Source organism: Abramis brama (genome assembly GCF_963993115.1).
Source record: "Abramis brama genome assembly, chromosome: 2".
Lineage (NCBI taxonomy): Eukaryota > Metazoa > Chordata > Actinopteri > Cypriniformes > Leuciscidae > Abramis > Abramis brama.
The window spans coordinates 23,563,037-23,590,562 of NC_139964.1; the positions used below are offsets into that span (position 1 = coordinate 23,563,037).

The 27,526-nt window shown below is 36.4% G+C and overlaps 1 protein-coding gene across 1 annotated transcript in view; it reads right to left on the minus strand.

Annotated features, from left to right (window-relative positions):
• LOC311077976 (adhesion G protein-coupled receptor E2-like) overlaps positions 1-25,690 on the minus strand; it is a gene marked incomplete at its 5' end in the record, with an annotated part of 39,824 nt that extends 14,134 nt beyond the window's left edge. The window contains 16 exons of the mRNA XM_084106622.1: positions 4,865-4,956; positions 5,038-5,104; positions 5,189-5,421; positions 5,499-5,705; positions 5,781-5,942; positions 6,052-6,227; positions 6,359-6,478; positions 7,263-7,452; positions 7,603-7,674; positions 8,105-8,136; positions 22,089-22,145; positions 22,225-22,605; positions 24,166-24,222; positions 24,307-24,684; positions 25,035-25,079; positions 25,669-25,690. Coding sequence (XP_083962748.1) covers positions 4,865-4,956; positions 5,038-5,104; positions 5,189-5,421; positions 5,499-5,705; positions 5,781-5,942; positions 6,052-6,227; positions 6,359-6,478; positions 7,263-7,452; positions 7,603-7,674; positions 8,105-8,136; positions 22,089-22,145; positions 22,225-22,605; positions 24,166-24,222; positions 24,307-24,684; positions 25,035-25,079; positions 25,669-25,690 — 2,291 coding nt within the window. The remainder of the gene's footprint in view (positions 1-4,864; positions 4,957-5,037; positions 5,105-5,188; positions 5,422-5,498; positions 5,706-5,780; positions 5,943-6,051; positions 6,228-6,358; positions 6,479-7,262; positions 7,453-7,602; positions 7,675-8,104; positions 8,137-22,088; positions 22,146-22,224; positions 22,606-24,165; positions 24,223-24,306; positions 24,685-25,034; positions 25,080-25,668) is intronic.
• Positions 25,691-27,526: the final 1,836 nt, after the last annotated feature.

Here is a 27,526-nt window from a genome sequence, read left to right on the forward strand (position 1 = left end):
GGGGGGGAGGGGGTCACCACTTTTGAATAAGAAACAATATCAAGACTATAAAACTCGTCAAAAAACGCGCACACACTCAAACCACCTGACTGCACATCACATTTTTGACTTTATTGATTCTGCTTTTATTTGTAATGCAATGGACCGGTCAACGGGACATAAATGAATCCTTAAAGGATGGGACTTTATGGGACATTTGCACAAAAAGAATAAATAACTTACCGTAGCCTATTTTATAAGTCGCTCCGGAGACGCATATCAGTCAAAAAATGCGCCACGAAGAAGAAAAAAAACATATTTAGCCTAAGTCGCACTGGAATAAGTTGCATTTTTTAAAAAAAAATTATTTCACAAAAAAAAAAAAAAAAGTTACAGACAGTTCTCCGCTACGGACGTGAGCGCTCTAAAGCGGCACTAAAATAATGTTTTAAAACTTTCACAGAGACCTAAAACTGAAAGCACAAAGCCTGTCTTTAAATTTAATTTCGTTTTGTATTAATTGTATCTTAATTTTAATCAATGTTTCATCAACAAATTTTCTGGATTTAATAAGAAGTAGCTAAATATAGGCTATTAGAAAATAGATAATCAGGACACGGAGGCGCTGGCGAACCTGAGCTCGTCTCATAAATGAACCGAAACTCAGCATAGGCCTATAAGGTAGCCTATTGCCTCACAGACCTGAGACATATAGATAGCTTGAAATGTCTACTTTTAAGCAGGACAATTCAAAACGAAAGAAAACAGACGGCGCTGCTTATGTAATTCGTATGAAATGTGCATTTCTCTCTGGCGCTGCGAAGAGACTGGGTTGGTCTAGCCGACACTGACATAAAAAAAAGAACTGTTTTATTAGTAAACAATTAAAATGTATCCTGATATATTTAACATATTTGCCTGTTCCTTACAAAACACTGACAGTGGGGTTTTTGACTTTGAATTATTAAAAAAATAAATAATAATATGCCCGTAAACCATTCAGAGATGACATTAATGAGATACACAACTTTGTATACAATACAAAATTTGTATCAAAGATATTTTCAATGTCATCAGAACACAAGAAAAGAATGATTGATTAGAAAGATAACAAAGGAAAGATAAGAAAAGCTAGGGGGAAAATAGATATTAATTTATTGTGATACGACGTTGGAGTCACATGTTGGTGTCACGCGTCTGTGATGAGACGTGCTGTGGTGCGACGTTGGTGTCACGCGTCTATGATGAGACGTGCTTTGGTGCGACGTTGGAGTCACACGTTGGTGTCACGCGTCTGTGATGCGGCGTACCCCTTCGGTCACGTAAAAGTACACGACTGTCGACTTCGGTAAGTTATCCGTGGCATTATCCACTCGCCATACAGATACAGATACATCTTCATACCTCAATCATCTCCTGAGGCAGATAGTGTAATGACAGTTTTTTAATCACCTCAATAATTTTCTGATTGATTACATTAGATTTCATATGCTGCCTATTTGTTAAGAAATAAGGTTAAAAATGTAAATGAATCATGTTATGGTATGATTGGTTGGTAAAACTTTACAATAAGGTTTATTTAACATGAACTAACAATGAGTAATACATTTGGTACAGTATTTATTCATCTTTGTTAATGTTAGTTAATAGAAATAAAGCTGTTCATTGTTTGTTCATGTTAGTTCACAGTGCATTAACTAATATTAACAAGATTTTAATAAAGTATTAGTAAATGTGGAAATTAACATTAACAAAGATGAACAAATGCTGTATAAGTGCAGTTCATTATTAGTTAATGTTAATTAATGTAGTTAACTAATGAACCTTATTGTAAAGTGTTACTGATTTTTTTATTACGGTTAAGGTGTACAGTCAGACACATAAGCATTATTTTAATAAGAGATATATATTTAATAATAGAAATATAGTGCCTACACTGTAAAAAAGAATACATTGATTTTATTAGTATCTAATTAATAAAAATGAGGCAACAGATTACAAGCAATATTATTAATTAAATTTAACAAATTAGAATTGAGTAATAATTAATCAAATGAATTCCTTAAAAAGTAACCATTTAAAATGAGTAAAATTTACAAAATATCTTTTATTGCCAACATTGAAGACACCTGGTGTTAACAAGCAGAATCACTGAAGGAGAAAACCATAATTAAAGTCACCATTGTGGAGATTAGTGTGTGTTTTAGTTGGGCTCTTGACCTTAAATTATTAACTTTAAGTTTTGTTCGGCTGCTGTACATGAGTTATAACAGCCAGATGAACAAATAGAAAAGGTGATGTAATGGCGTTGGTTGTGTTTTAACATAATCATTATTTCACAATCATTAGACCTGAATCACTGAACCTCATATAGAGTGCAATTTATGAGTTAGGTTTACTTTATTAATTATAGCAGCACTGGCCTTGAACGGCATAATATTTTTTAACTTTTACAATGTAAGGCAAATAATTTCTAAAAAGTTTCTCTTACATAAAAGGGAGACACACAGACATCAATAATCAGCCTGTGAATCTCAACAATGGTGACATTTATAAAGCATGTTGCAGTGCATTCTGGGTGCTACCAATCAAAACTCATTCATGGCTCCCATCATGCATTGCTGCATGAATAAATAATGAGCTTATGTTCAGAGGTGATCTGTTCGTCACCATTGCTGAGATTCATACGCAAAATCTTGATGTGTGTTTGTGCCTAAAAAAAAAAAATATATATTTATTTATTTATTTATTTATTTATTTAATTAATTTAATTTTTTTTATTATTGATTTGATCATTTGGATTTCATTGAAAAGGCTAAAAATATTATACTGCTGTAATTAATAAAGTTAACTTAACTCATAAATTGGACTCTATATGAGGTTCAGTGATTCAGGTCTAATGATTGTGAAATAATGATTATGTTAAATCACAACCAACACCATCAGATCACCTTTTCTCTTTGTTCATCTGGCTGTTATAACTCATGTACAGCAGCCGAACAAAACTTAAAGTTAATAATTTAAGGGTCAAGCGCCCAACTAAAACACACACTGATCTCCACAATGGTGACTTTAATTATGGTTTTCTCCTTCAGTGATTCTGCTTGTTAACACCAGGTGTCTTCAATGTTGGCAATAAAAGATATTTTGTACATTTTACTTATTTTAAATGGTTAACTTTTAAGGAATTCATTTGATTAATTATTACTCAATTCTAATTTGTTAAATTTAATTAATAATATTGCTTGTAATCTGTTGCCTCATTTTTATTAATTAGATACTAATAAAATCAATGTATTCTTTTTTACAGTGTATGTGAAGCAAATAAACAACTTAACTCATTTGAATGATTGCATCCTTCAATAGGCTACTGTAGAATTAACAATAGACTATGTAAAATAGATTAACTTACCAATAATAAAAAAAAATTGACACATACACGCCCCCCGCGCGGCAGGCGTCCCTTATTTTTCTGTATTGAAGGTGGCAACCCTAGTTGACGACAAGATCCATACTGTAGTTCTTAGCAAATGTTGCATCATCAAACTACGCCTTTGTTATTGTAAAGAGGTTAGCGACCCCTAGTGGAGAAAAAATTCCATACTGTCCGTTTAATTCTCAACAATAACTTGTGTACGAAAGAAATAATGTTAAACTGGTTTGTAAACTGGTTTCACACTCAGTGTTGCTGGAAGTCAGTTGTAGTTCTTATGTTTCTCTTTTTTCTGTTCTTGTTTCTCTGTCCTTCAGTGATTCTGCTTATCAGGTGTTCATCAGTGTCTCAACTCACTCACTTCTTTTCATTCACTCTGTCAAGTGGACTATATTAGTGAACTAATGTAGGGAATAGTGAATGAGGGTATAGGGTGTGATTGTGAAAACAGCCTCTGAGTGTCGACTTTGAGCAATGTTAATTTACAGTATATTCCTGTAGGCTAGTTTTATTTTCTATGGTATATTACTGTTTTAGTGGAAAATGGTATGATATTGTCAGAATTTGGCCTTTTTTTTTACATCAAGCAGGGCTCTACAGTGCGCCCATTTCACTCGCACATGCGAGAAAATATTTCAGCGTGCGAACGTGAAAAAATATTTGGGCGCACTCGTGCGAGTGACACAGCATTTTTCTATAGAAACAGCTGCAAATACATCATGAGGAGGGGCAGAGTAGGACACTATAGTGTATATATATTACCGGGAGATCAATTTAGGCCTAAATCTTCAGTAGCTAGTCTGTAGCCTCATACAAAAAACTACAATGCCCACACACAAACTATTTTAGGGCCCTATAATTTCCGCGATCACGGAATCGCGGAATTGAAAATTAACGCGGAATCTAGTGTCAACGCGGAATTTTACATATTTGGAATAAAATTCTGTTTTTGTGTGGGAGAAAAACGTATGTCTGAGGAAAATCGCATATTACTGAAAGAACGAGCAGAGAGAGAGGCCCGGTCGCGCGCGCGTCTTCAAACTGTCTTGCTCTCAAAAGTTTGTTACCTCTTAAATTGTTTGAATTTAGGGTCATTCCTATTTTATTTGTGTACATTTTAATCATTAACATTAACATCATTAAGTAACAAGTACAGTGAGCATTGTAAATTTAATTGTTGAATGATTCTAATAATAAAACTATAATGATAAACTTATACAACAAAAATGACTGTGCCCCCAAATATTTGTCTGTGCTCCTAATTTTTTTTATTTAGGCGCACCAGTGCTCCTTGTTCAAAAAGTAAGTGTAGAGCCCTGTCAAGGGTTAACAGTGCACATTTCACTTTACCTAACCTGAGAATAATCAAAATCAGGTTAAAGGTGTCTAGAAATATGCAGCATAAAACAATAAACACATTTCATGGAGTGTTCAAATCATATTGTTTGTTACTTGGTTCGTTTGATCTGTGAAACTTCAGCGTTCAGATTTTTCAAGGTGGAGATCAGACTGATGATGATGCAGATGAAGAGAATCATGTTTAACTGCACAGTAAGAGAAACAACAGTAATTAATCTTTAATCACTGTTTTCCTTTTAATACAAAGTCATGAGAAATGTGCTTACTGCTAGTATGACACAAACAGGTCCCAGAAAACTCCACATAAAACCTTTATCCATTTTAATCCAGCAACTGTTTGGAGGAAGAAAAATAAAATCAATGAACAAACATGAAGGATGAAGGTGTTGATCTCTGAGACGCTCAAACTAAACTCACTCTTCACTTCCGTAGCCTTTGGGCTTCACCACAGCAGACACGGCCACCACAACCAGAGCAGCCGTATATCCAATCACACACAGGAATCCACTGCTAAGCACCTCCCTCTTTTTGGAGCTGATCTGCGATAGGTTCTTCACACAGATGAAGAGCAGCACAGCTTCAATGAACATCCACACAAAGCCGGAGAGAAAGAGGAAGTGCAGCACACCTGATATCACGGTACACAACACCTGGAGATCATGAGAGACGGTTATGATGATTCTCAGTGAGACTGTGCTGAGCTGTAGGGCTCCTTCATCATTCTCACCTGATGAGGGCGTATGAGGCTCAGGAACTTTTGTGTGAGCAGGAACAGAAGGTGAGCCAACAGAAGACTGATGCAGAGGTTGATTCGAGCCACATTATTCACTCCAGGACTCCACTGACAAAGGGCAAAGGTCAACAGGGCCAAACTGAAGAACACCAGCCCCACGATCACACACACCAAATTCACTCGGTCCAGCAGTGAGTCGCTCTGAGGAAACATGTCAGAGTACATGAGTGCCAAATCTGTGCTGTTCCTCAATGCTCACTATAAATGTTCTCGTACCTCTGATGGGCGGCTGGTTTGCATGATGAGAGCGAATGTGGACAGATGAACACAGGAACACACAGTGTAGCTGCTGTTGGTCTCTAAAACAGAACAACCATCTACAATCCACTCGCTGATACTCCAGTACACACAGGACAGAGAACCGTCGGGGTCAAACTCCTGCAGAAAGAAGAAAAAACATGCAGAAAATATAACAACACTGAATATTAGATGTTTTCAGATGTTCATCAGTTCTCAGGTTGGACAAAAGCACATTTCAGTCTCTCACTCTGATGTGTTTGAGGGTGAAGTTAACTGGTTTGGTGAGTTTAGTGTTGTTGGTTTTGGGAAGAGTAGCTGAGATCACAGTGGACATCATGGTTTTAATCGTGCCATTTGATGTGTTGAAGAAGTCTGGCTTCAGTAGATTCTCCATTGTGTTATAACTCATGAAACCCACAGCAGCTGATCCTGTGTGACAGAAACAGAAGAAACTTGTATTTAACACAATAAATATCTTTGGTAAATGTGGTTTAGTGATATATCTTCTAAAAATGTTTTATTAAAAATGTTGTATTAAAACACATCTCACATACTTGTTTCATTGTTGTTCTTGGCGATCCCAATGAGATCGATGTCCACAGAAGAATTTGTCGTGTCAAGTCGAGGGATTTTATCTAAGGTGACATTGGGTCCAACCATGAAGACTTCAACCTCTGATTTAGAAAATAAGCAGTTATGTTTTGTTTTTTGTTTTTATTAAAGTTGATTCAATTTGCACAAATGTGCAAAAAACAAAACAATAAAAAGACTAAAAAAAAAATAACTATTTCATCTAATTACTAGTTTGAACTAATCAGTTTACTTTGTACACAGCAAAATCCCCAGAGTTAAATTAAGTCAATCTGGTAATGCTGTTTGAGTTGTTTAATCCTCCTCTGCTGAGATCTTGTCAGAATGTCTTCTTTTATCTTCAGTTAATTCATCTTAGGGTACGTTTACACGACAACAATATGCTTAAAAATCAGAAGTGTTTCCTTTGAGTTTTCAAAACTTTGCATTTTCAGGCACCCAAACTGATTTGTTATCGTGGAAACGAACGGCCAAAAGTTTTACGTTTTTAGTTGAAAACGGTGTCGTATAAACAGACCCTATAAGGCTGTGGCTGAAGCAGGTGTTCATCACTAATGCTCAATCATCTCTTAATTAATCACTTAATTAAGACATTAACTTTAACACTTTAAATACTCTTTAGATTGGGATGTACTCTGAGCAGTGTTGATTTAACACTGGGGATTTTGCTGTGTGCCTGTAACGTTGTAGTAATCATGAAGACATTGATTAGCTTGTTCAGGTGTGTTTGATTAGGGTTGGAGCTAAACTCCAGGAAAGTGGATGTCGTGGTCCAGAGTTGAGAACCCCTGCTCTAGACTATATAAACTCCCTGATATCATATATAATCTCAGTTTCATCATCAATAATAACAGTTTCTCCACTCACCAACAGCAGCAAGAGTAAAATTGACACTGTCATTTGTGTCTGTCGGCTTCACCAATGTAGAGATGAGTTTCTCACTGGCATTTAACACACGGTTCCCATAGTAGGCTAGTTCAGCTGAGCTGAGTGATGATGAAGACTCTAAAAACTTTCCTGAAGCGTTGAAGACCATATTCAAAATATCGGTCACAGTCTAATTTATTAATCAGAAAAATACAATTACTGAACATGTAAATATTAAGAAACCCAATAAATCAGACCTGCGATGACAATCATGTAACTGACAATTACATTTGATTTGATTATTTTATATATATATAAAAAAAATCTCTTGAACACTTACAGTCAAAGGAAGCTCTTGAGCTGTAATGTTCTCGATCTGCTCAAGAAGATTTTGTAGGCATTCAGTCAGAATCTGAAATCAAAATTGAGAATTTGACGATGTGTGAGCGATGACTTTAACCGAGTATGGTGAGGATGGACAGTGTTTGTATCCAAACTAACAAACTTTTGTCACAGAAGTACTGTAATAAAAGTTTAAGTTTGTAAAAGAAGTAATGAGTAGTAATGTTACTACTCAAATAACAAGGGAATTTGTAGTAATTTATAGTGTTAATTAATTAGTGAGTCCACAAACTCATTCTTTCAATTGGATTTTGTAAGCAGAGTATTCACAGCTTATTGACCGAATGCCCCCATAAACCATCAACAATTATTAGAAAAGCACATTCATATTTCAAATTACACACATATCTAAAATGCACATGTTATTGCACTGCTTCAGTTTGGACTATTATTGATAGGAGCTGTGAGTCTACAACTTCAATTTCAGAAACTCAACTTACGTTGCATCCTTCCGGCAGCGTTATATTTATACCTGCAATGACAGAAATCAGCATGAAGACAATAATATAATAAACTGCAAAACTTAATAAAATAACTATTTTATTAAGCAGCAATTTCAGCAAGATTGTGGATTCATCAAGATTTCAGCAGTTGTGGACTAATGGTGAGAGCAGTGGTTCCAACTTTTTCGAGTGGTGTACCTCCTTCTGCGTACCCCCTCTCTTCCACTGACTTCAGTATTACCTTTTCCATTAAGGGACAATATTTGCCCCGTAAATTTATTTCCCAGTGCTTTTTTTTACCTTTATGAATAACTTTATGAAATAAAAAATGTTTAAATGAAAAATGTTCAATAGAGCAATATGCAATGACGGTAAAAACGAAGTGATACTTTGAAATATTAAACTAAAACCGGTTAGTCACTGTCTTCTCAGTGAGCGAGTCATTGAGTCATTCTTACATTCAGTAACAAAGCAACTAGCTGTATTTATAAATGAATCATTGCATGATTGACTCACAATTCTTTGTTGGAACTATTATTTCGTTGCAAAATAGAGTAAGTACTGACAGTAAAATACATGTTTTGTTTGTTGACCTGTTGTATGATAATCAATTTCACGTTTGCCATCGTGTGGATACTTGGGAACAACTGCATTCTTGCTCGTTATCAACATTAAATACAAGAACTCACACAAGGTGTTTTTGCATCAAAGAAAGTTTGAGTCTTAAATCTCTCACTCTGTGACATTTGGTGCGTTGTTGAGAACGGCAGTAATGTAGCGCAGCAATACTCTGCACGCAATCTGTCATATGCTCACTGCTGTGTGGATGCAGTCAGTTTTCACTGCAAATATGAGGTAATTTGATGGGATGTTATGTATTTACGCCATTTTGCCAATTAGAAATACATGCGGTTTTAATATTATTTTAAGGTAGGGTAGAATTAAATGAATGCCAAGACTCATTTTGTACACGTACCCCCTTCTGTCACCTCACGCACCCCCAGGAGTATGCGTACCCCAGTTTGGGAACCACATCGAACCCCCAATGAAATGCAAAGCACAAATTTTGAGTACACCATACTTGGCTATACACGTCACATCACTTATCACTTATTAACAGATAAGTAGGAGTCAAAATGAAAGAAAGATTCAATTTGTGAAATATTGATCCAACACACAAAAAAAGTACAATATTGGAAAATCAACCATGTGACCATGTGAAGAGATGACCAGAATGACCATCGGTAAGCTCCACCCCCCTTACTTACGGTTGCTAACTCGGACAAACAAACGGAGTTGCTAACTGTCTTACAATGACAGCTGTCAGTGTGAAAACCTTGTCCCAAGATGTTTTTGATCAATTTTGGACGCAGAAGGACCACCTCTCGTCTAGGAGCATTCAAGTGGGACTTAAATATGCCATGGAGGAATCAAAGATTATGAAATAAATATGGTGGGTAACAAGATTAATATGGAAGCGTGGGATTACAGATCACAATCAAGTGGGAGAAGCCTCACACTGAAAAAAGTGAAACATCAGTGCAATTCATTCAAAATATATATTTACATTGGTCCAATGGAAAATTGTGATTTTCAGTTTATACCTTCTGTTTTCACTTTGCCTCAAAGTAAGTGTTATGCCCTCTATCACTAAAAAAAATTATACTTTGGATTAACTTAAAACAATTGATGTAATTTTGTTACAGCTAATTTTTTTAGATTTTCTCAAATTGTATTTATGATTTAGTTAAAACCATAAATTTTGATTTAATGTCAAACAAAAATTTTAATTATTTCCAGCTCAACATTTTACTTTAACCCAAAGTACACAGCAAAAACTCCAGTGTTAAATTAACACTCAAGAGTGTTAAAGTTAATGAGATAATTAAGTGATTAATTGAGTGATGATTGACTATTATTGAAGACACCTGATGTTAACAAGCAGAATCACTGAAGGAGAAAATCACAAATTGTAAGTTACCATTATGGTGATGGGTGTTTGCTTTAGTTGGGCTCTTGACCCTTATATGTTTACTTTAAATTTTGTTTGGCTGTTGTATCTGAGTTATAACTGCCAGATGAACAAAGAAAAAAAAAGTGATCTGATGGTGTTGGTTATGTTATGACTATCATCATTTGAACTTGATCACTGAATTCATTAAGACCCTTATTTCTGATGTAGATTTATGTTGTTGACCACAGAATAACTGTGATTCTGCATAAATATCCAGAATTTTAGATAATATACAAAGGATTTCTTAAAAGTTGTTTTGAAAAAAAAACTTTCTTTTAGGCACACACAGACGTCAAGATTCAGTCTATGCATCTCAACAATGGTGAGGAGCAGAATATTAAATTAGGAAAAGTAAATTACATAGACAATTCAGATCATAATTTATTCATACCGCAATGCATGATGGGAGCCATTAATGAGTTGTGATTGGTGGCAGCCACTGCAACATGCTTTATTATTGTCACCATTGTTGAGATTCACAGGCTGATTATTGATGTCTGTGTTTCTAAATAAATTCATTTGAAAGTGTATTGATACAACGTTTATTAAATATTTTGGATTATATGAAAAATACTGATAATCATATGCTGTAGAATCACAAAGCTGCTGCTAACAAGTTAAACCAAACTATCTCAAAAAGTTAAATTTCTCAGATCACAGCATGATTACGTCAAAACATAACCAACACCATCAGATCATATTGTCTCTTTGTTCATCTGACTGTTAGAAATCAATAACAGCAGACAAGCAAAATCTAAAGTAAACATATAAGGGTCAAGAGCCCAACTAAAGCAAACACCCATCGCCATAATGGTAACTTACAATGTGTGATTTTCTCCTTCAGTGATTCTGCTTGTTAACATCAGGTGTCTTCAATAATAGTCAATCATCACTCAATTAATCACTTAATTATCTCATTAACTTTAACACCCTTGAGTTGAGTTGAGTTGGAAAAAATTTAAATTTTGGTTTGACATTAAATCAAAATTTATGGTTTTAACTAAATCATAAATACAATTTGAGAAAATCTAAAAAGAATTAGCTGTACCAAATTACATCAATTTTTTTAAGTTAATCCAAAGTATCATTTTTTTCAGTGCATGTTGCAGTCGTCATGATAAACAATATCTAGGATCAACACTGTTCATTTATACCGCAGGGTAAGTTTAAATTCATTTACATTTAACCAGTTTAATATGGAGAGGCACTCCCAGTCAACAATTTGATCTCTCAGTGATCTCACCATGAGCTCTCAGGATACTCATGATGTGGTCACAATCTGAGTTCACAGTGAGCTAAAAGTTTATCCTCACAGCGCCCTCACTGTGTGCTCATGCTATAGTCACAATGTGAGGTCAAAGTGCACACAAAGACTAGACTGGGTAAACCCAGCCTGATCTGCCTGCAATTTGATTTCGCCCTGCAGCTCAGGCTGGAAACCTGTACATTCTTTTATCCGGCTTCCGTTACAAATTTGCGGGAACCAAACAGAAACTGGCTTATCCACCTGGATCCCGTAGCGCTATTGGCGGGTTTAACACAATGACAATAGAGAAGCAAAGTATGTCACCCGGATCATTGGTCTGATTGGTTGAAGGACTATCCAATTGCGTACAGAGTCATTTGAACTATGCCCATTGAATGTAGACCTTCGTTTATGTGTTTCTGACCTACACTGAACATGACATGAGAACAGTTAGCTATTTAGGTTTGTATGTTAACATGAACTCACTAACTTTAATTGTAACTTGACAACCAGAAAATGAACGTTTTCGTTTTCATTGGGATTGGGGTTGAATCCTCAGGGAACCAGGTTACTGCGCCCACATCATTGGATTAATACACCATGCAGACATTTTGCTCAGTCTTGTTTGGGTTTAGGAAATGGAATAAAATAAAATAAATTCCATTGCCCATCCTCTCAGGATACCTGGAATCAGTGTTACACGTAGTGTTGCCCCAGGCACAGCGTTTTACCATTTTTGTGGCATAAACACCATCAAATCGATGAGAGCTTCGGATCTTCTAATGTTTCTCTAAAGGCGGGCGTACACGGTGCGATTTTTGCTGTTTTTACGAGCTCACAGATGATTTTTTTCACTCGGGAGAAATTGAGTGGAATCGGTGATGCTCGCATGGCCGCGGCTCGCAGCGTGTGAGAGGGATTACGAGCCGAGCCGAGCATGTTATGAGCACCTCCCCGACCTCCCGATAATTTTTAAACATGTTTAAAAAATTCGGGGAGTCGGCCCGATTTTCACCAGCTGTCCCCTATTGCCAAATCATACACAACCACTATACCTCAGTGGCAGCAACCATACAGCGTGCGCATACACTGTCACACACACACACACACACACACACACACACACACACACACCTCTCTTACTCTCTCTCTCTTTGCATGCAACATTGACGGTCTCTGTGTTTAGCGCGAAAGCTCACGTGATTGCTGCCGGCTCGGGATAAAATTCGTGCAGGACAGTCGTGCCGTGTACCAGCTGCTTTGACGCGATTATCTGTTAAACTGACTCGCAACGTGTGCAATATCTCACGACCTCCCGAGTGTCCGAACTCGCACCGTGTACACCCACCTTTAGGCGCTGAAACCATAGACAGTATATAAACTGGACACAGCGACCCCATAGGTTTCAACGGAAAGAAGTGAAGCACATTAGAAGCCCTCATTTCCTGATTGCCGAGCGTACTGCGCAGACTCAAACTGAGCTTGACGACGTGGATGTGACGTGAGCAGCCTGCCTGACAGTTGTAAGTTTTCTAGTAGCTGTACCAAACGAAATCTGAACCATTCCCTTCCGAATCTTGCAGAGACGGAAAGCGTGAGTAGGAGCTGTCCATGAGCTAGGAGCAGGAGCAACGTCATTACTCTCTATGGCCTTCTCCCTTGACTTTATCGGACTTTATGCCTCCACGTCCCCCCGATTGACTGCGAGCTTCTCTTCCTGTCTCTACGGTAATTTCCAGAGAGTCGCGTGGTTATGACGCAATCGTTAGCCTACTTTTACAAAAACTGCTTCTACGGGGCCACAACGTAAGATACAAGGTAATGGAGCCTTTTATACATTGTCGTGTTTCTTTAGAAATAAACCATGGACAAATGGAGTCTTTAAACGCCTCAGATGTAAAGTTATTCGCTGTCAAAGTGACGCCAAAATGAATGGGAGTCAATGGGATGCTAACAGCAGGTGAAGGCTTGTTAGCCAATGGCGGCTCCCGGGGGTACCTTCAAAATAATATGAAACGCTGCCCCCCTGGCTGAAACCTAAAGATGTCTGAGTTCCCTGTGCAACTGATGCTCAACTGCCATTGGCTCATCTGCGTTTGAAGGGAGGGGCTTATGTGACAGGTTAAAGGAAATACTTATTGTACTGTTATGGGCTAAAAGGTTTTAGTAAGTTAATAGGATGTGAGGATCTTAAAATATCTAAAGTTAAAAAGTTCATGCATTCAGTAGCCTCCCAGCAAACACAGAACGTTCCCCTAACGTTCCCATGTGGTTCCCATTTGGTTATTTTTTTGGGAACCAAATAAGAACGTTCTAGGAACGTTCTCTGTAGGTTATTTTTAGGTTTAATTTTTATAACCTAAAGAGAACGTTCTGGGAACGTTCCCTGCAGGTTGTTATTTAATAACCTTAAGAGAACCTTCACAGAACGTTCCCTGCAGGTTATTTTTAGGTTTTATTTTTATAACCTAAAGAGAACCTTCCCAGAACGTTTCCTTGCAGGTTATTTTTAGGTTTTATTTTTATAACCTAAAGAGAACGTTCTGGGAACGTTCTCTGCAGGTTATTATTTTAATATCACTTACTATTAACAGGCAGATTACCAACTGACAACGTCATCAGTACGGTCACCTAAGGTTATAAGATAACCAACAACGTTCAGATCTATTCGCAATAACTTTTTATTAATGATATTTTAAACTATGTTATATATTTTAATTGTATATGTTTATTTAAATGCTGCGTGACTTTAAAGTGTTTTAATGCGCATGCGCGTGATCAAACACTGGAGCGCGCACGTGCGCTGCGCGAGAGCAGATGGAAACCGGAAACGTCATCAATAACTGACAAACAACAAAACTCCCGTCTCTCGCTGTTGGTTTCACTGCTTTCAGGTAAGTTTAGTCAACAAAATCTCACAAATAATACACACAAACGTCCCTGACACATTTCTTACGTGTAATTGACACGCTTCTGTTGAATATTTACTTTAAAGAAATGGTTTTGTGGTCTTATTATGGTTATTATTATTATTATGGTTTAGGTCTTATTTATGAAAGTTTGGGTTTTTAAACACATATTTAGTGTAGATAAGTTTTTTTTTTTATAGTTTTGCTGGTAATTTGTCAATGGGTGATTGGAAGTAAGCTAATTTATTTAACCTAAAAGAATGCACTGTATTGTTAACTTAAAGGCACAGTATGGGATTTTTTCTCCTCTAGGGGTCGCTAACCTATTTACAATAACAAAGGCGTAGTTTGATGACGCAACATTTGCTAAGAATTATGGAACTTGTCGTCAACGTCAAGCCGACCGATCTAATAATGTTTATGGATGACTGAATACATCGATGTTTTTATCATGACTGTGATATGAAGCAGTTCGGGATTGCTAAGAGACAGCTATCAGCTCCACAATACAAGCGACGCGAGTCCCGCGGATATAAAAGGAATATGGGCATTTCATTCTACCGAACTACACGCAGAATTACTACTCACAGGTCAGTTTATTAGACAAATTAAACTTGTGAGGTAACGCAGCGCTGTTTCACTTGGTCTAACATTACACTAGCACACTAAACTGCATTTGAATGTGTTGAAATGTATACAGTCTGTCTGTATGAGACTAGCAGTAAACTAGATCAACATTAGAATAACATACAGATCATATTCTAACATTTTATCATTGTTGAACTATATAAAATTGATTAGTTTTATATAAATGTGCTCACCTGTTTAATAAAGTACATGTAGGAGCAGTCGAAGTCTCGGACGTGGAGCTCTCGTTTAATATAACTTACTGTCTATGGGAGCTCTAGGCATCTCGAAAACACCGCGCTGATATTGATTCTCGTTTTAGTTCTCCTTTTTTATCCAAAGTCTGCTTGCAATTCTGGGCATTATTAGTGGAGTAATTTACGAGATACAAACCTGGAGCCATTAGCGCCTGCACTAAACCATACGGCTGAAATCTCTAAATAAACTCTACATTTTTCAATATCGTGCAGCACTAATATTGAGCATATCTTAAAGTGAACCTGGAATGATAATTTGTGATACCAGATGAGATGTATGTATGATAGATTTTGAACTGTACTATTTTTTTTATTTAAGGTTTTCTGGGATCCCAGCGGAAGGCATCAGATGTTGGCCTGGACAGATGTACCTGTAAACTACACCGACCTTTGCTTTTGCATGGATGGCTGATTATTACCATGTTCTGTGAGGGTTTCATTATAGCAAAGCTGAGCACCTGTGACAGTGGAATTTGTAGGTGTAAAGTCACAGAGATAAAAAAAAAAAAAAAAAATTGATAGCAGTTTCAAACTTTTTTTCTCTTTCTCTCTCATAAACAACACAGCAGTTACAGGTTTTCAAATTCTTCATTGGAGGTGAGACTTATACGTTATATGTAGAGCGAATTCGCAGGTCAGAGTTCACTAGACTTGAATATTATTTTCTCTGTTTTTTTATTTGACTTCAGAGTTGAAAGTGGGCTTAAAGGGTACATAGGCTTAATGGGTATCCTTACCCCTATATAAAACATTCCTTTTTTGATTTGTAGTCTGAAATAATAAATACTGCAATATAAATAAATGCAATGTAGTGTTTTCAAATATATCAATTTTTCTATACACTGATGCTGAAATATCTGAATAAATACATGATACCAGCAGCGCTCGTATCTTTTATTAATGCCATTACAGGGCTTGAATTTTGGCCACAAACTGGTTGATTTACTTATTAATGATAGTTTCTGTAAATTCAATTTATTGTAATAATATATTCATAGGATTCTTAAGTGTTTGAACAATAAACAATGTAGAATATGTTGTTTGTAGACCTATCATTTGTGTACAGGCATATCAGTATGTGTAGACGTGAGAACGTTCCGAGAACCTATAGGGAACGTTCTATTAACGTAAAGAACTTTCCTGGCTAACCAATAGGGAACGTTTTGGGAACCAAAAACTAACGTTCCCAGAACGTAAAATTGTTAGCTGGGCTACTAGTTAATAGGGATTGATATTCATATAATTGTGTTAAAAAGTTAAAATCTGTCATGTGTACAAAGGGTAAAAATTGTAAGAGGAATGTGTAACGTTAAACGTTACATTGATTACTTCATTTTGCAGTGCCTAATTTAAGGGTAAAAGTGTTAATCTGTGATCAACAAAGTGATCTTAATCTAGGCGCCTGTGATCGATTGTTTTTGTCTCCACCCCAAGATTCCGGGGAAATCACGGTCTTTTCCTCATGAATAACACCAGAGAATGTCTAATAGGAAGAGAATTGGCACTCTCTGCTTACTTCCGGTTTCTGGACTGGCTGCAGTAACACATCTCTGTCCATGCGGGGGCGCTTGCAGGCGAGTGCAGAATGAATGGAGGTCTATGGCGAAAAACCCTCAAAATCCACTTTTCTCAGGATATAATTTTTTGTCTAGTAATTTGAATGTTGTATTTGAAAGGAGATGCAAAGAAATTACACATTGCTGGGTGTTAGATTTTTTAGAGTCACTTATTTGGTTTAAAAAGTATTTTAAAATGTCAATGACGTCAGAATCAGAGGCCGTCTACGGAGAGCCTGCCCACTCCCTATTAAGCTCTATTGTACCGAATTTTGGTTGTAGTACCACCAGAGTTCCACTGGGGGCGATCGCCATGAGTGCAAAATGAATGGGAGTCAATGGGGCTAGACGGCTAAATTTGTCTCTTTTACCCGATTGCCGTTGAGAAATCTCAGATCTGATTGTAGATTTTGCAAGTTCAACATGGGTTTTAGGTCGAAAGTTGAATAAACGAGTACTTATGTCCTTCTGATTTCTTACAGGTTGAGTTGTTGTTGCCCATAACACGCTAGCATTCTGCTAATGAACGCTGATTGGTCAGTGAAGGACTGATTACGACCAGAGATACCGCTTGATGGCATAGTGCCATCCGCAGCGGGACCAGAAACAAACAAAACAAAAACTCTTCTAGCACGTGTGTTTACCTGTGTCAGCTGTGTTGTCGATGCCTCGAGTGAAAAGAAAGTGCAGAGCGCGAACGCACCAGAGTGAGTGAAGGATTGCCGTGAAGCAGTATCTCTGGTCGTACGATGTGTATGACGTCATTGACACTTTAAAAGAGTTTTTAAAGCAAATAAGTGACTCAAAAAAATCTAACACCCAGCAATGTGTAATTTATTTGCATCTCCTTTCGAATACAACATTCAAATTACTAGAAAAAAAATTATATCCTGAGAAAAGTGGATTTTTATTGGTATAGCGCCATAGACCTCCATTCATTCTGCACTCGTCCTGTGAGCGCCCTCATATGGAATCAGAGAGGAACTGCAACCAGTTCAAAAGCCGGAAGTGTACTGAGAGTGAAACTTCTCGCCATATTAGACATTCTCTGTCAGAATGCTGACGTCATTAGCAGAATGCTAGCGTGTTATGGGCAACAACAACTCAACCTGTAAGAAATCGAAAAGAAATAAGTACTCGTTCATTCAACTTTCGACCTATAACCCATGTTGAACTTGCAAAACCTACAATAAAATCTGAGATTTCTCAACGGCAATCGGGTGAAAGAGACACATTTAGCCGTCTAGCCCCATAGACTCCCATTCAGTCTGCACTCCCCCGCGATCACCTCCAGTGGAATTCTAATGGAACTGCAACCAAGATCGATACAATGGGGCTAATAGGAAGTGCCAAGGCTCTCCGTAGACGGGCTCTGATAACACTAAAGTTTTCAGTGAGGAAACCTAACTGTATCACTCTCTCCCCTTTTTCAGGTACGTACGTACCGTACGTTATTGGTATAAAACTGAACTAAGTAAATGTAATAACGTGTTAACATGTCAAGAGTGTTGAAGGTGTGTTTTAGTAACATTTTGAGTAAGTTATAGTTAAGTTTGCAGAGTGTAATATGTGCGTGTGTGAGCGGAGCCCCCGCTCAGTTACAGAGAAAAATAGCTTTGTACCGAGAGTAGCCGCCATTTTATGTCAATTGTGAATTAACAGATACGCAGTTAATAATCTATTTTGCGGTGTTATTTGTATAATGTGTTTTAAGCAATTTATTGACATTTTTGGTAAATGTAGTTATGGTTTACTGAGCTAAAGCTACTTTGTGCTTAAAGGGGTGGTTCGGGATTTTTGACATCGGACCTCATTTTTAAGTCAGCCTGGTTGTTATTCATCAGTGGAGACATTTTTTTTTTTTAAATTATCCAGTCCATATATTTGGATAGTTAGCCGATGCTAGGCTAGCGCGAGTCAATGGTATATGTTAGCCAGCCATTAAAAACCGTTTTACCCACTCCACAGTGCACCAAACGCAAATCAATTATAACACTAGACTATCGATGTATATGTCCGTTGAGAGAATAATGTTAGAAATCAAACTTACCTTTCATCACATTGCATTAGTTATAATTTGTTCCCTGTAATCATAAGCCTTGTCTACAGCAGCAGCGGAGTGATATTGATTACCTAGGCAACCGAGTGAGCCGGTCCACACATGACGCAAGTGTATTTACCTGCCGCAAGTGTATTTACCTGCCGCTGGCACACTGTGTTTACTTTTTGCCGCATTACTAACCGGAGCAAAGTAAAATTCCGCAGCTGCTGAGAAACTAGTTCCTTTGGGATCATTGAGATGAAAGGTAAGTTTGATTTCTAACATTATTCTCTCAACGGACATTTGCATCGATAGTCTAGTGTTATACTTGATTTGCGTTTGGTGCACTGTGGAGTGGGTAAAACGGTTTTTAATGGCTGGCTAACATATACCATTGACTCGCGCTAGCCTAGCATCGGCTAACTATCCAAATATAAGGACTGGATAATTTAAAAAAAAAAATGTCTCCACTGATGAATAACAACCAGGCTGACTTAAAAATGAGGTCCGATGTCAAAAATCCTGAACCACCCCTTTAACAGCTAATGTATATTGAAAAAATGAGTAATGTTAGCCTATATGTTATGGAATTCCAAAGCTGCCAATATTAAAAATAAATAAATACATAAATAAATAAATAAATATACAAATAAATGTAAAAAATAAATAAGTAAATGTATAAATAAATAAATATACATAGAAAAGCAAAAAAAAAACGAAAATAAATAATTATTTACACATTTATTTCCTTATTTATGTATATATTTATTTTTTTCCATATTTATTTATTTATTCTTTTATTTATTTATACATTTATTCATTTCTACATTTATTTATTCATACATTTATTTATTTTTACATTTATTTATTTCTACATTTATTTATTTCTTCATTTATTTCTTCCTACATTTCTTCCTGCGTAGGGTAATGAGGAGGGCGTGGTTTACCTCAGACATAGCAATCGAGCTCAGAGTAAGCGAAGGCGAAGGGTTGAGGCCACAGTGACACCCTGTGGCGAAATACAATAAGTATGATATAACGCAGCGCCTGAAAATAGGTCTAATAGGTTAGACCATAGACATCATATATAGCTAGACGCCCTATTGGCCGCTGGGCGCAAGAAATGCGGCCGCCATCTTAAACCGGTCATACTCCTATTTGCGTAGACGCCAGAGCACTGTGCAGCATATTCCTGCTCAAATCGGCGGACCATCGCTCGGGGATTACTTTTCACAAGTTAGATTTAACATTTAACATTACCGTACTATTGGTTGTATTTTGTGAATAAAATATGCAATGTGTCCTGTATCATAGCTACATGTATGACCTTTGCAGCAAAAAAACCCGCGAGAAAATCGGTTCGGTATTCAGTGAGATATGATTAATTAAATGTGCTGACACCTGCCAAACAGATTACACTGAGCGGAGCGGTTGACCGGTTTAAGATGGCGGCCCCACGGCTCGTCCGTGCCAATAGGCAGTAGCGGTCGATAGGGCGTCTACCTATATGATGTCTATGGGTTAGACAAACTTAGTCCCGATCACGTTGTAAGTTACCCCATGTATGGGCGCTGCGTCATATCATTACGCCTGCTGGACTCATGGTACGGCAGCAAAGTTTCTTGATTATTACGCAGGAAAGTATAGTTCCTAGCCATATCAGCCTAGAAAATCGCAACTTTTCATTTTCCGTCGATCTTAGTACACGGTTTAACTACAGAAGAGTCAAGTTTTAAATAGGAAAAATATTGAAACTCTTTGGTCATTTTGAAAGAAATGCTACTGGACTCGTCAGATTCAATGATCAATGCTAAGCTATGCTAAAAGTGGTACCGTCAGACCCGGAGTTCGGCTGAATGGATTCTAGAACGGTAAAACTCAACTGTTTAACTCTGGGGGAGTTGTAAAATGAGCATATTTACATAGGCTAGTTACATAGGCTAACTAGGTCATTTGTTTAAGGAATGTGGAAAAACATGAAACTAAAATCTAAAGGTGACTGTCACTCTACCTCCTTTCAGTCTGTTCAAAATGTACAAATAATCATTCAATCATCATGCATTTCCCTTGCAACCATATGCGTCTATGTATTGTGCGTGTATAAAGTGCAAAAGAAACTACGAGCATGCAACGCCGTTACGTTGTAAATTACACAAAATAAAAGTAATGCAGGTATGATTTTCAATCTATTCACCAGGAGCAGTTTCCATGTTTCATTAACAGTTATTGTATATTCTGTATTCACCATGGTAACTGTCGTTTCCATATTAACCCCAAAATGGCACTTTATTTTTCTTTGTGTTATTTTTTATATTTTTAAATGACTGTAGTGGCTCACACCAACATTGTATTAACAAAAACTAGTTTGGGACTGCTATTTAATAGCTTAGCATTGGCCTAATGTTTATTTATTAGTACTAGTCTTTACTATTAGTCATATTCTTACAATTTATGTTAAGGGGAAAAGTACTTGTTTGTGTGTGTGTTAACAAATTTTGTGTAAATGTGTTATAATTTGCCTATATATATATATATATATATATATAAATTATAACATGTTTACACAAAATTAGTTTATATATATATATATTCAATGTAACCTTTGATAATCATAATTAATAAATCGCAATTACAATTCCAAGGGAATAACCGGCAATTATGATTTTTGTCATAATCGTGCAGCCCTAAGGTGAAGAAACCTGTTTATTATTTATTCATTTGATTTTGCAACTGTTCACTGAAATAGCCAGTTTCAATAAAACTACTTGTGACATGTATTGGCATTGACTTTGACTGAACATTTGCTCTCACTTTGCGGAAAAAATATCGGGATATATATCGTATATCGATATTCAGCCTAAATATATCGGGATATGACTTTTGGTCCATATCGCCCAGCCCTAATCTGTTATTTTTTTTCGGTCAGGATTTTTTCTTCTTTTTTTCTAAATAAAAATCAGAAAATGTATTCTTTTTTTTTTTGTATTTTTGTCTATTTAAATTCTATTTACAAACTCACCACACACAATAATGGTCAATACCTGTAATTTGTTGAAAGCTAATCTTTTTCTGAAAAAGATGACACCTTGCACATTAAGATAGCACATTGTTTTAGAATTGTACAGTCAAAAAATCTAAATATGTGAAAAACACCTGTTTTAGCTTCAGGTTCTAAAGATGTTCATGAACATATCTGTAATGATGTAACTGCACTTTTCCCCCTAGTTTATACCTTGAAACACAAACACACTCACACATCTGTTTAATTCTACAGATCCACAAACATTCAGACAAAACACAATCCAACAGAGGAAACATCAGACTACATTACCAGCTGAGGTCGTCTGTGGTGTGACTGTTGTATCGGTGCTGATGATGTTAGTAACAGCTGAAAAAATAATGACTAATGGTTAATACCAATGAATCAACAACCACACAATAAAAAGAGCTCATGAACACATAATTACCTGCACAGTACGCTGAAGCGCTCACAGCCGGTCTAACCAGGTCATAGACATAATAATTGCCTGGACAGGCTTTGACTCTAATGGGAAAAGACCCGTAAAAGCAGCAGTAACTCCCAGCGTAACTGCTCCAGTTACCGCAGACATCTCGAGTGACGACTCCATCTGTTACTGTTGGGTGTCCACCACGTATCCACAGTGGGACAGCAGTGCCACATCTGTACCTCGCAACACATGTGTCTGGGATATGAGCGCTAGTGTTGTTAATGAAGAGACGATACCATCCGCTCCAGGAGACAGACCTGTCACGGTTTCTGACTGAAGCATCTGTATTATTGATGGATCTCCATGTATCGTTCAGCACAGTGTAGTTGTTGCAGGGGTCTGCAGAGAGATAAACTGTTGCGAAAAACATAAAAAAAAATGTAGGCTACTTCTTAAAAAATGATATAATACTTTTTCATAAAATCAAATTAATTCTACTTCACAGTGACTATGAAACAGTGCAACTTAACCAGAGGCCTCAGCAAACGTCCAACAAGATTTAAAATAATATGCAACAACTAAAGATCTATTCGTAAAAACCTTGATATATAAATCAAAAAAAAAAAGAAAAGAAAAAAAAAGTGATTTCTAAACCTGGTAAAGACATTTAAATGAATAAATTCATCAGAATTAGACCAAACTGTAAATGTAAATGTGTTCGGTGAGGCTGTGCAGAGTTGACAGATTTTTACAGTTCTTCCTGAACTAAAACATTGAGCTTATGCTGCGTTCACACCAAGTATTAATGGGGTTTATGCCGAATGTCACATGGACAAACAGAAGAACAGGTCTAGCATCCACTTGTGAAGTGTTAACATTATTATTCACTATTATATTTTAAGGTAACCAGCTAACCTAGCTAGTTCCTTTAATTTGTGGTGTTTTATAAAATTTTAATATTCAAATGTTACTGAGAAGAAGAAAAATAAAAACTTTTAGAAATCAATCTGATGCGATGGTATGGGATGAATATAGTATCAAAATTATTAACACGTGCAAGCACAATTATTGATGAACTTGATTAATGTTGCAGAAATGTTTTGCTATCCACAACCAAATGCCTTTCAACTTGCGAAATTCAAAATTGAATGAATGTGTAGAAATTTGTACAAATAGAGACATTTTTGTGAATACATATGTTTTCTTTTGTATTAGTGTGTCATAATTTGGGCATGCAACAAAGAAGATGTGCATGTGTGGATCAGGTGACACGTGTGCATTCATTGACGTCTTTTCTGGGTCGATCTCATTTGATTCATTTGGATTTTGAGACTTTCATTTCGTGGTTTCGCCTTGTACGATCCACACACAACTGTGTGAGAAAATCTGCTACCACTAGATGGCAGTAGTTGCTAAAACACATCGGTAGCGTAATCGAGTGTTCTTCCCCATTTAAGATGCTTAATGTGAGTGATATTGAAGCACCAAATTTAGTAAACAATATAGGCCTACCTTATTAATAAAGCATACTTAATAGAGGCAAACAGAAATCAGATTATGAACAACACCCATAGAAAACCAAATTAAATTTCATTTTTGCAGGCTCAGGAAGAAAATGCCATTAACATGAAACTTTGTGCGGTGCGTTTATATAGGCTCTTGTCTGTAGACTATTTAGTTTTCCTCCCATAGAGCCTATTATTATAAAGAAAAAGGTGATATTAAAAGTCAGGAGCCTATACATCTTATTGAACATGCAACGCGCTATTGCACGATAAGCGTTTTATAATGTTTTTATATGGGTGTTGTTCATAATCTGATTTAATCTTTTTGCCTCTACAAAGTATGCATTATTAATAAGGTAGGCCTATATTGTGTACACATAAAAATCACTGGTACAGATCATCACATTCATCAGGCCAGAAAATAAGCCAATAGAGACACAGTGTGTAACATTACCAGGTGAGATGGTCACTGGTGTGACAGTTGTAGAGCTGGTGTTAATGCTGCCAGTGTCTGAAAGTTTGGATGAATAGTGATTAATGAACAGAAACACAAATATCATGAGTGTGTAGAAAGAGCTCATGTGAATATAATTACCTGCACAGTATGCTGAATCGCATGTAGTTGGACTAACCAGCTCATAGACATAATAATTGCCTGGACAGGCTTTGACTTTAATGGCCAAAGTCCCGTAATGGCAGCAGTTATTACCATAATGACCGCAGACAAGTCGAGTGACGACTCCATCTGTTACTGTTGGGTGTCCACCACGTATCCACTGTGGGATAGCAGTGCCACATCTGAACTGAGCAACACATGTGTCTGGGATATGAGCGCTAGTGTTGTTAATGAAGAGACGATACCAGCCGCTCCAGGAGACAGACCTGTCATCACACATGGAGATATATCCACTATTGATGGATCTCCATGTATCGTTCAGCACAGTGTAGTTGTTGCAGGGGTCTGATAGATTATCTGTTATTAAAATATATTAAGAAATCATTACGTTATTGTTAATAAAATGTTATTGTTATAAAATCTATTCAGAAGTGCAGCTTTAGTCATTCCCATCTATTTTAATTTCCAATTAACATAATATTACTTCATTAAGGGGAAGCAGAACTGCTCGAGTTACACATCACAGCACAAGTGAACATTATAGCAGCCGATCACATACATCCTTCAAAAATGTAGAAAAAAATGACTAATCACCAGAAACACATTAATTTCCCAATATTTATATGTTAATACCGGTCCAAATTAATTTCTAGATTGTCAGCAGACATGAGCAGAGAAAAACTGGACATTTCAGCACAATACATTACCAACGGCGGTTGTCTCTTGTGTGACAGTTACAGAGGCCAAGAGATCTGAGATAAAAATGAAAATGAATACAAATTAATCAACAAGTTACAAAAGATGCAATATTTAACCAGAACATTCTAGGTGAACTCTATTAAACTCTTGGCTGTCCAGCACATTAATAATGTCACAGCTCAGTCGTCTCAATGAAAGAAGTGTGTGTCACATATCAAGAGGGATTCATTAGATCATCAAACACACATCATTAGATCAATGAAGGCCCAATCTTATAAAGTCTTAGCATCTTCTGTGTTGAGCTTGGGGAGGATTTAAACATGATGAAATGTTTAATCAGATTGGAAACGCATAATAAAATTAGCCCAAATACTTCTTAAACAAACACGTGGACCTACATGTGTTATTATCACAAAAATAAATAAATGAGCAAAAAACACTGCTTATTGACTTACACAGCAGAACAGAGATGATAGTCTGTGCTCTTATAAAACCTGTCATGAAATATGAAGAAAAAAAAAACAATAAAAACTAATGAAAATGTATTTGATTGAATTGCAATTTTGAGTTTGAGAAAAGTACATTCATCATCTGTCATAAATGTTTTTGCAGCAGTGAAAAGCACTTTTATAATATACTCACCTTTATGAAGAGAGGAAGCCATTTTCAGTTTGGTCACACCGGTGTATTTCTCTTTATATAAAAACAGTTCAGATGATGAGTTTCCTTCACAGCTTAGAGAGAGAGAGAAAACAAACAAATTACCCGAGATATTTATGCATGACTTTAGATTGTTGCATGACTTTAGTCAAACACACATGGAAATCCCACTGTATTTGTGAGTTTACAGTACATGTTGCAACAGTCATAAATGAGGAGAGTCTGTAATGATTTAGAGACACACGATGGCGCCATTATTACGCTACTCTATACTTTTGTTTGTGAAAAGAAAGAGAATGAAGAGGTTTGTGTGTGTGTTTATTGCAGGGCCGTCTCTAGACTATTTTTACGGGGAAATACAGTGAAATATTACTGATATAAATCCTTCCCAGCTAACAGACTTTTGTTATAAGAACGTTCTCCAAATATTCAGTGTTGGTTCTGGGAATGTGAACAATGTCCAGTTTTCTTGACGTTAGAGGAACGTGTTTTAAAAGGTATATTGTTCCTCAAATGTTCTTTCAACTTAATATTGATTTAAAATTCAACAATATAGGAACGTTGATTTCTAACATTAATTAACAAATGTCCAGTTTCCTTAATGTTACTAGAATGTTATTTAAAGGTTAGTGTGATGTTCCTGAAACATTCTTTCAATCATCTTTTGAAAGAGTAATAAGAACACAAACTACAACTTTATTCAGACCCAGCCTTAGATGAACTGAAGATAAAAGACATTAACTCTCTCAAGATCTGATTAAACAACTCCAGAAACAGCATTACCAGCTTCACTTATTACTAACCAGACTGACTTTATTTCTGTCAGACATCTACAGAAGATCTTATTGAGAATTAATAGAGGTTTAGATGTTGATGTCTTATTGAAAATGTTTAGTCTGAGGTCACCATCATGGAGATCAGTGTTTGCTTTAGTTGGGCTCTTGACCCTTGACTTTCATTAAGTTGGTGATTTATCAGTAATTGCAGGTGATCATGGAGAACATTTCTGCATTGAAAAAAAAAATATTTGTTTTAAATTACAGACAAAGGACTTATTGCTTTTTCGTTGTAATTCATCGAGCATTGATCAAGCTGTTTAAAATGTACATTGGAGGTCTAAATGTACTATGTACTAAATGTACATTGCATACACGTCAGGTTTTTTTTTTTTTTTTTAATAAATAAATAAATTTAGAGACTAGCCTACACTGTTAGACCTTACCGGGTTTTTTTACAGTAAAATACTGGCAACACTGTTGCCAGTAAAATACTGTTAATTGTACAGTTTTTTACTGTAATCTAGTTTGTTTCTGTAAAAATGCACTAAATTATAGTTAACTAATTACACTTGCAGAAACCGACTGCCTTAAATTGACCAACTGTCATTTAAATGTATTAACTAAAATTTATAATGCATTAATAATGTGAGCAAAGCATTACTGTGAACTTCTTTCATTTGAGACCACTAAAAAACTATTGTACATAAAAAGATTTCCACTGGATCAGCAACTACACAGTCACCGCCTGTTAAATAAAGCAACATGCAGCAAATCATCAATGTTTGTAGATCTTCTCCTGGACTGAAGCACAGGCTCTACTCTTCTGCACAATGGTGACCCAAAAAAAATAATTTTACAGTAAACTACTGGCAACAGTGTTGCCAGTATATACCTGATTTATAACTTACAGTTTATTACTGTTAAAATACATTTTGTGGGTGTGTCTTTTTTATCTTACACAGTTAACCCTTTCAACCCCTCAGGGAAATCCACACTACGAGTAAAAAGTAACGATGCAGTGAGATAATTAAGGGAATATGTAAGTGATTGTAAGCAGAATC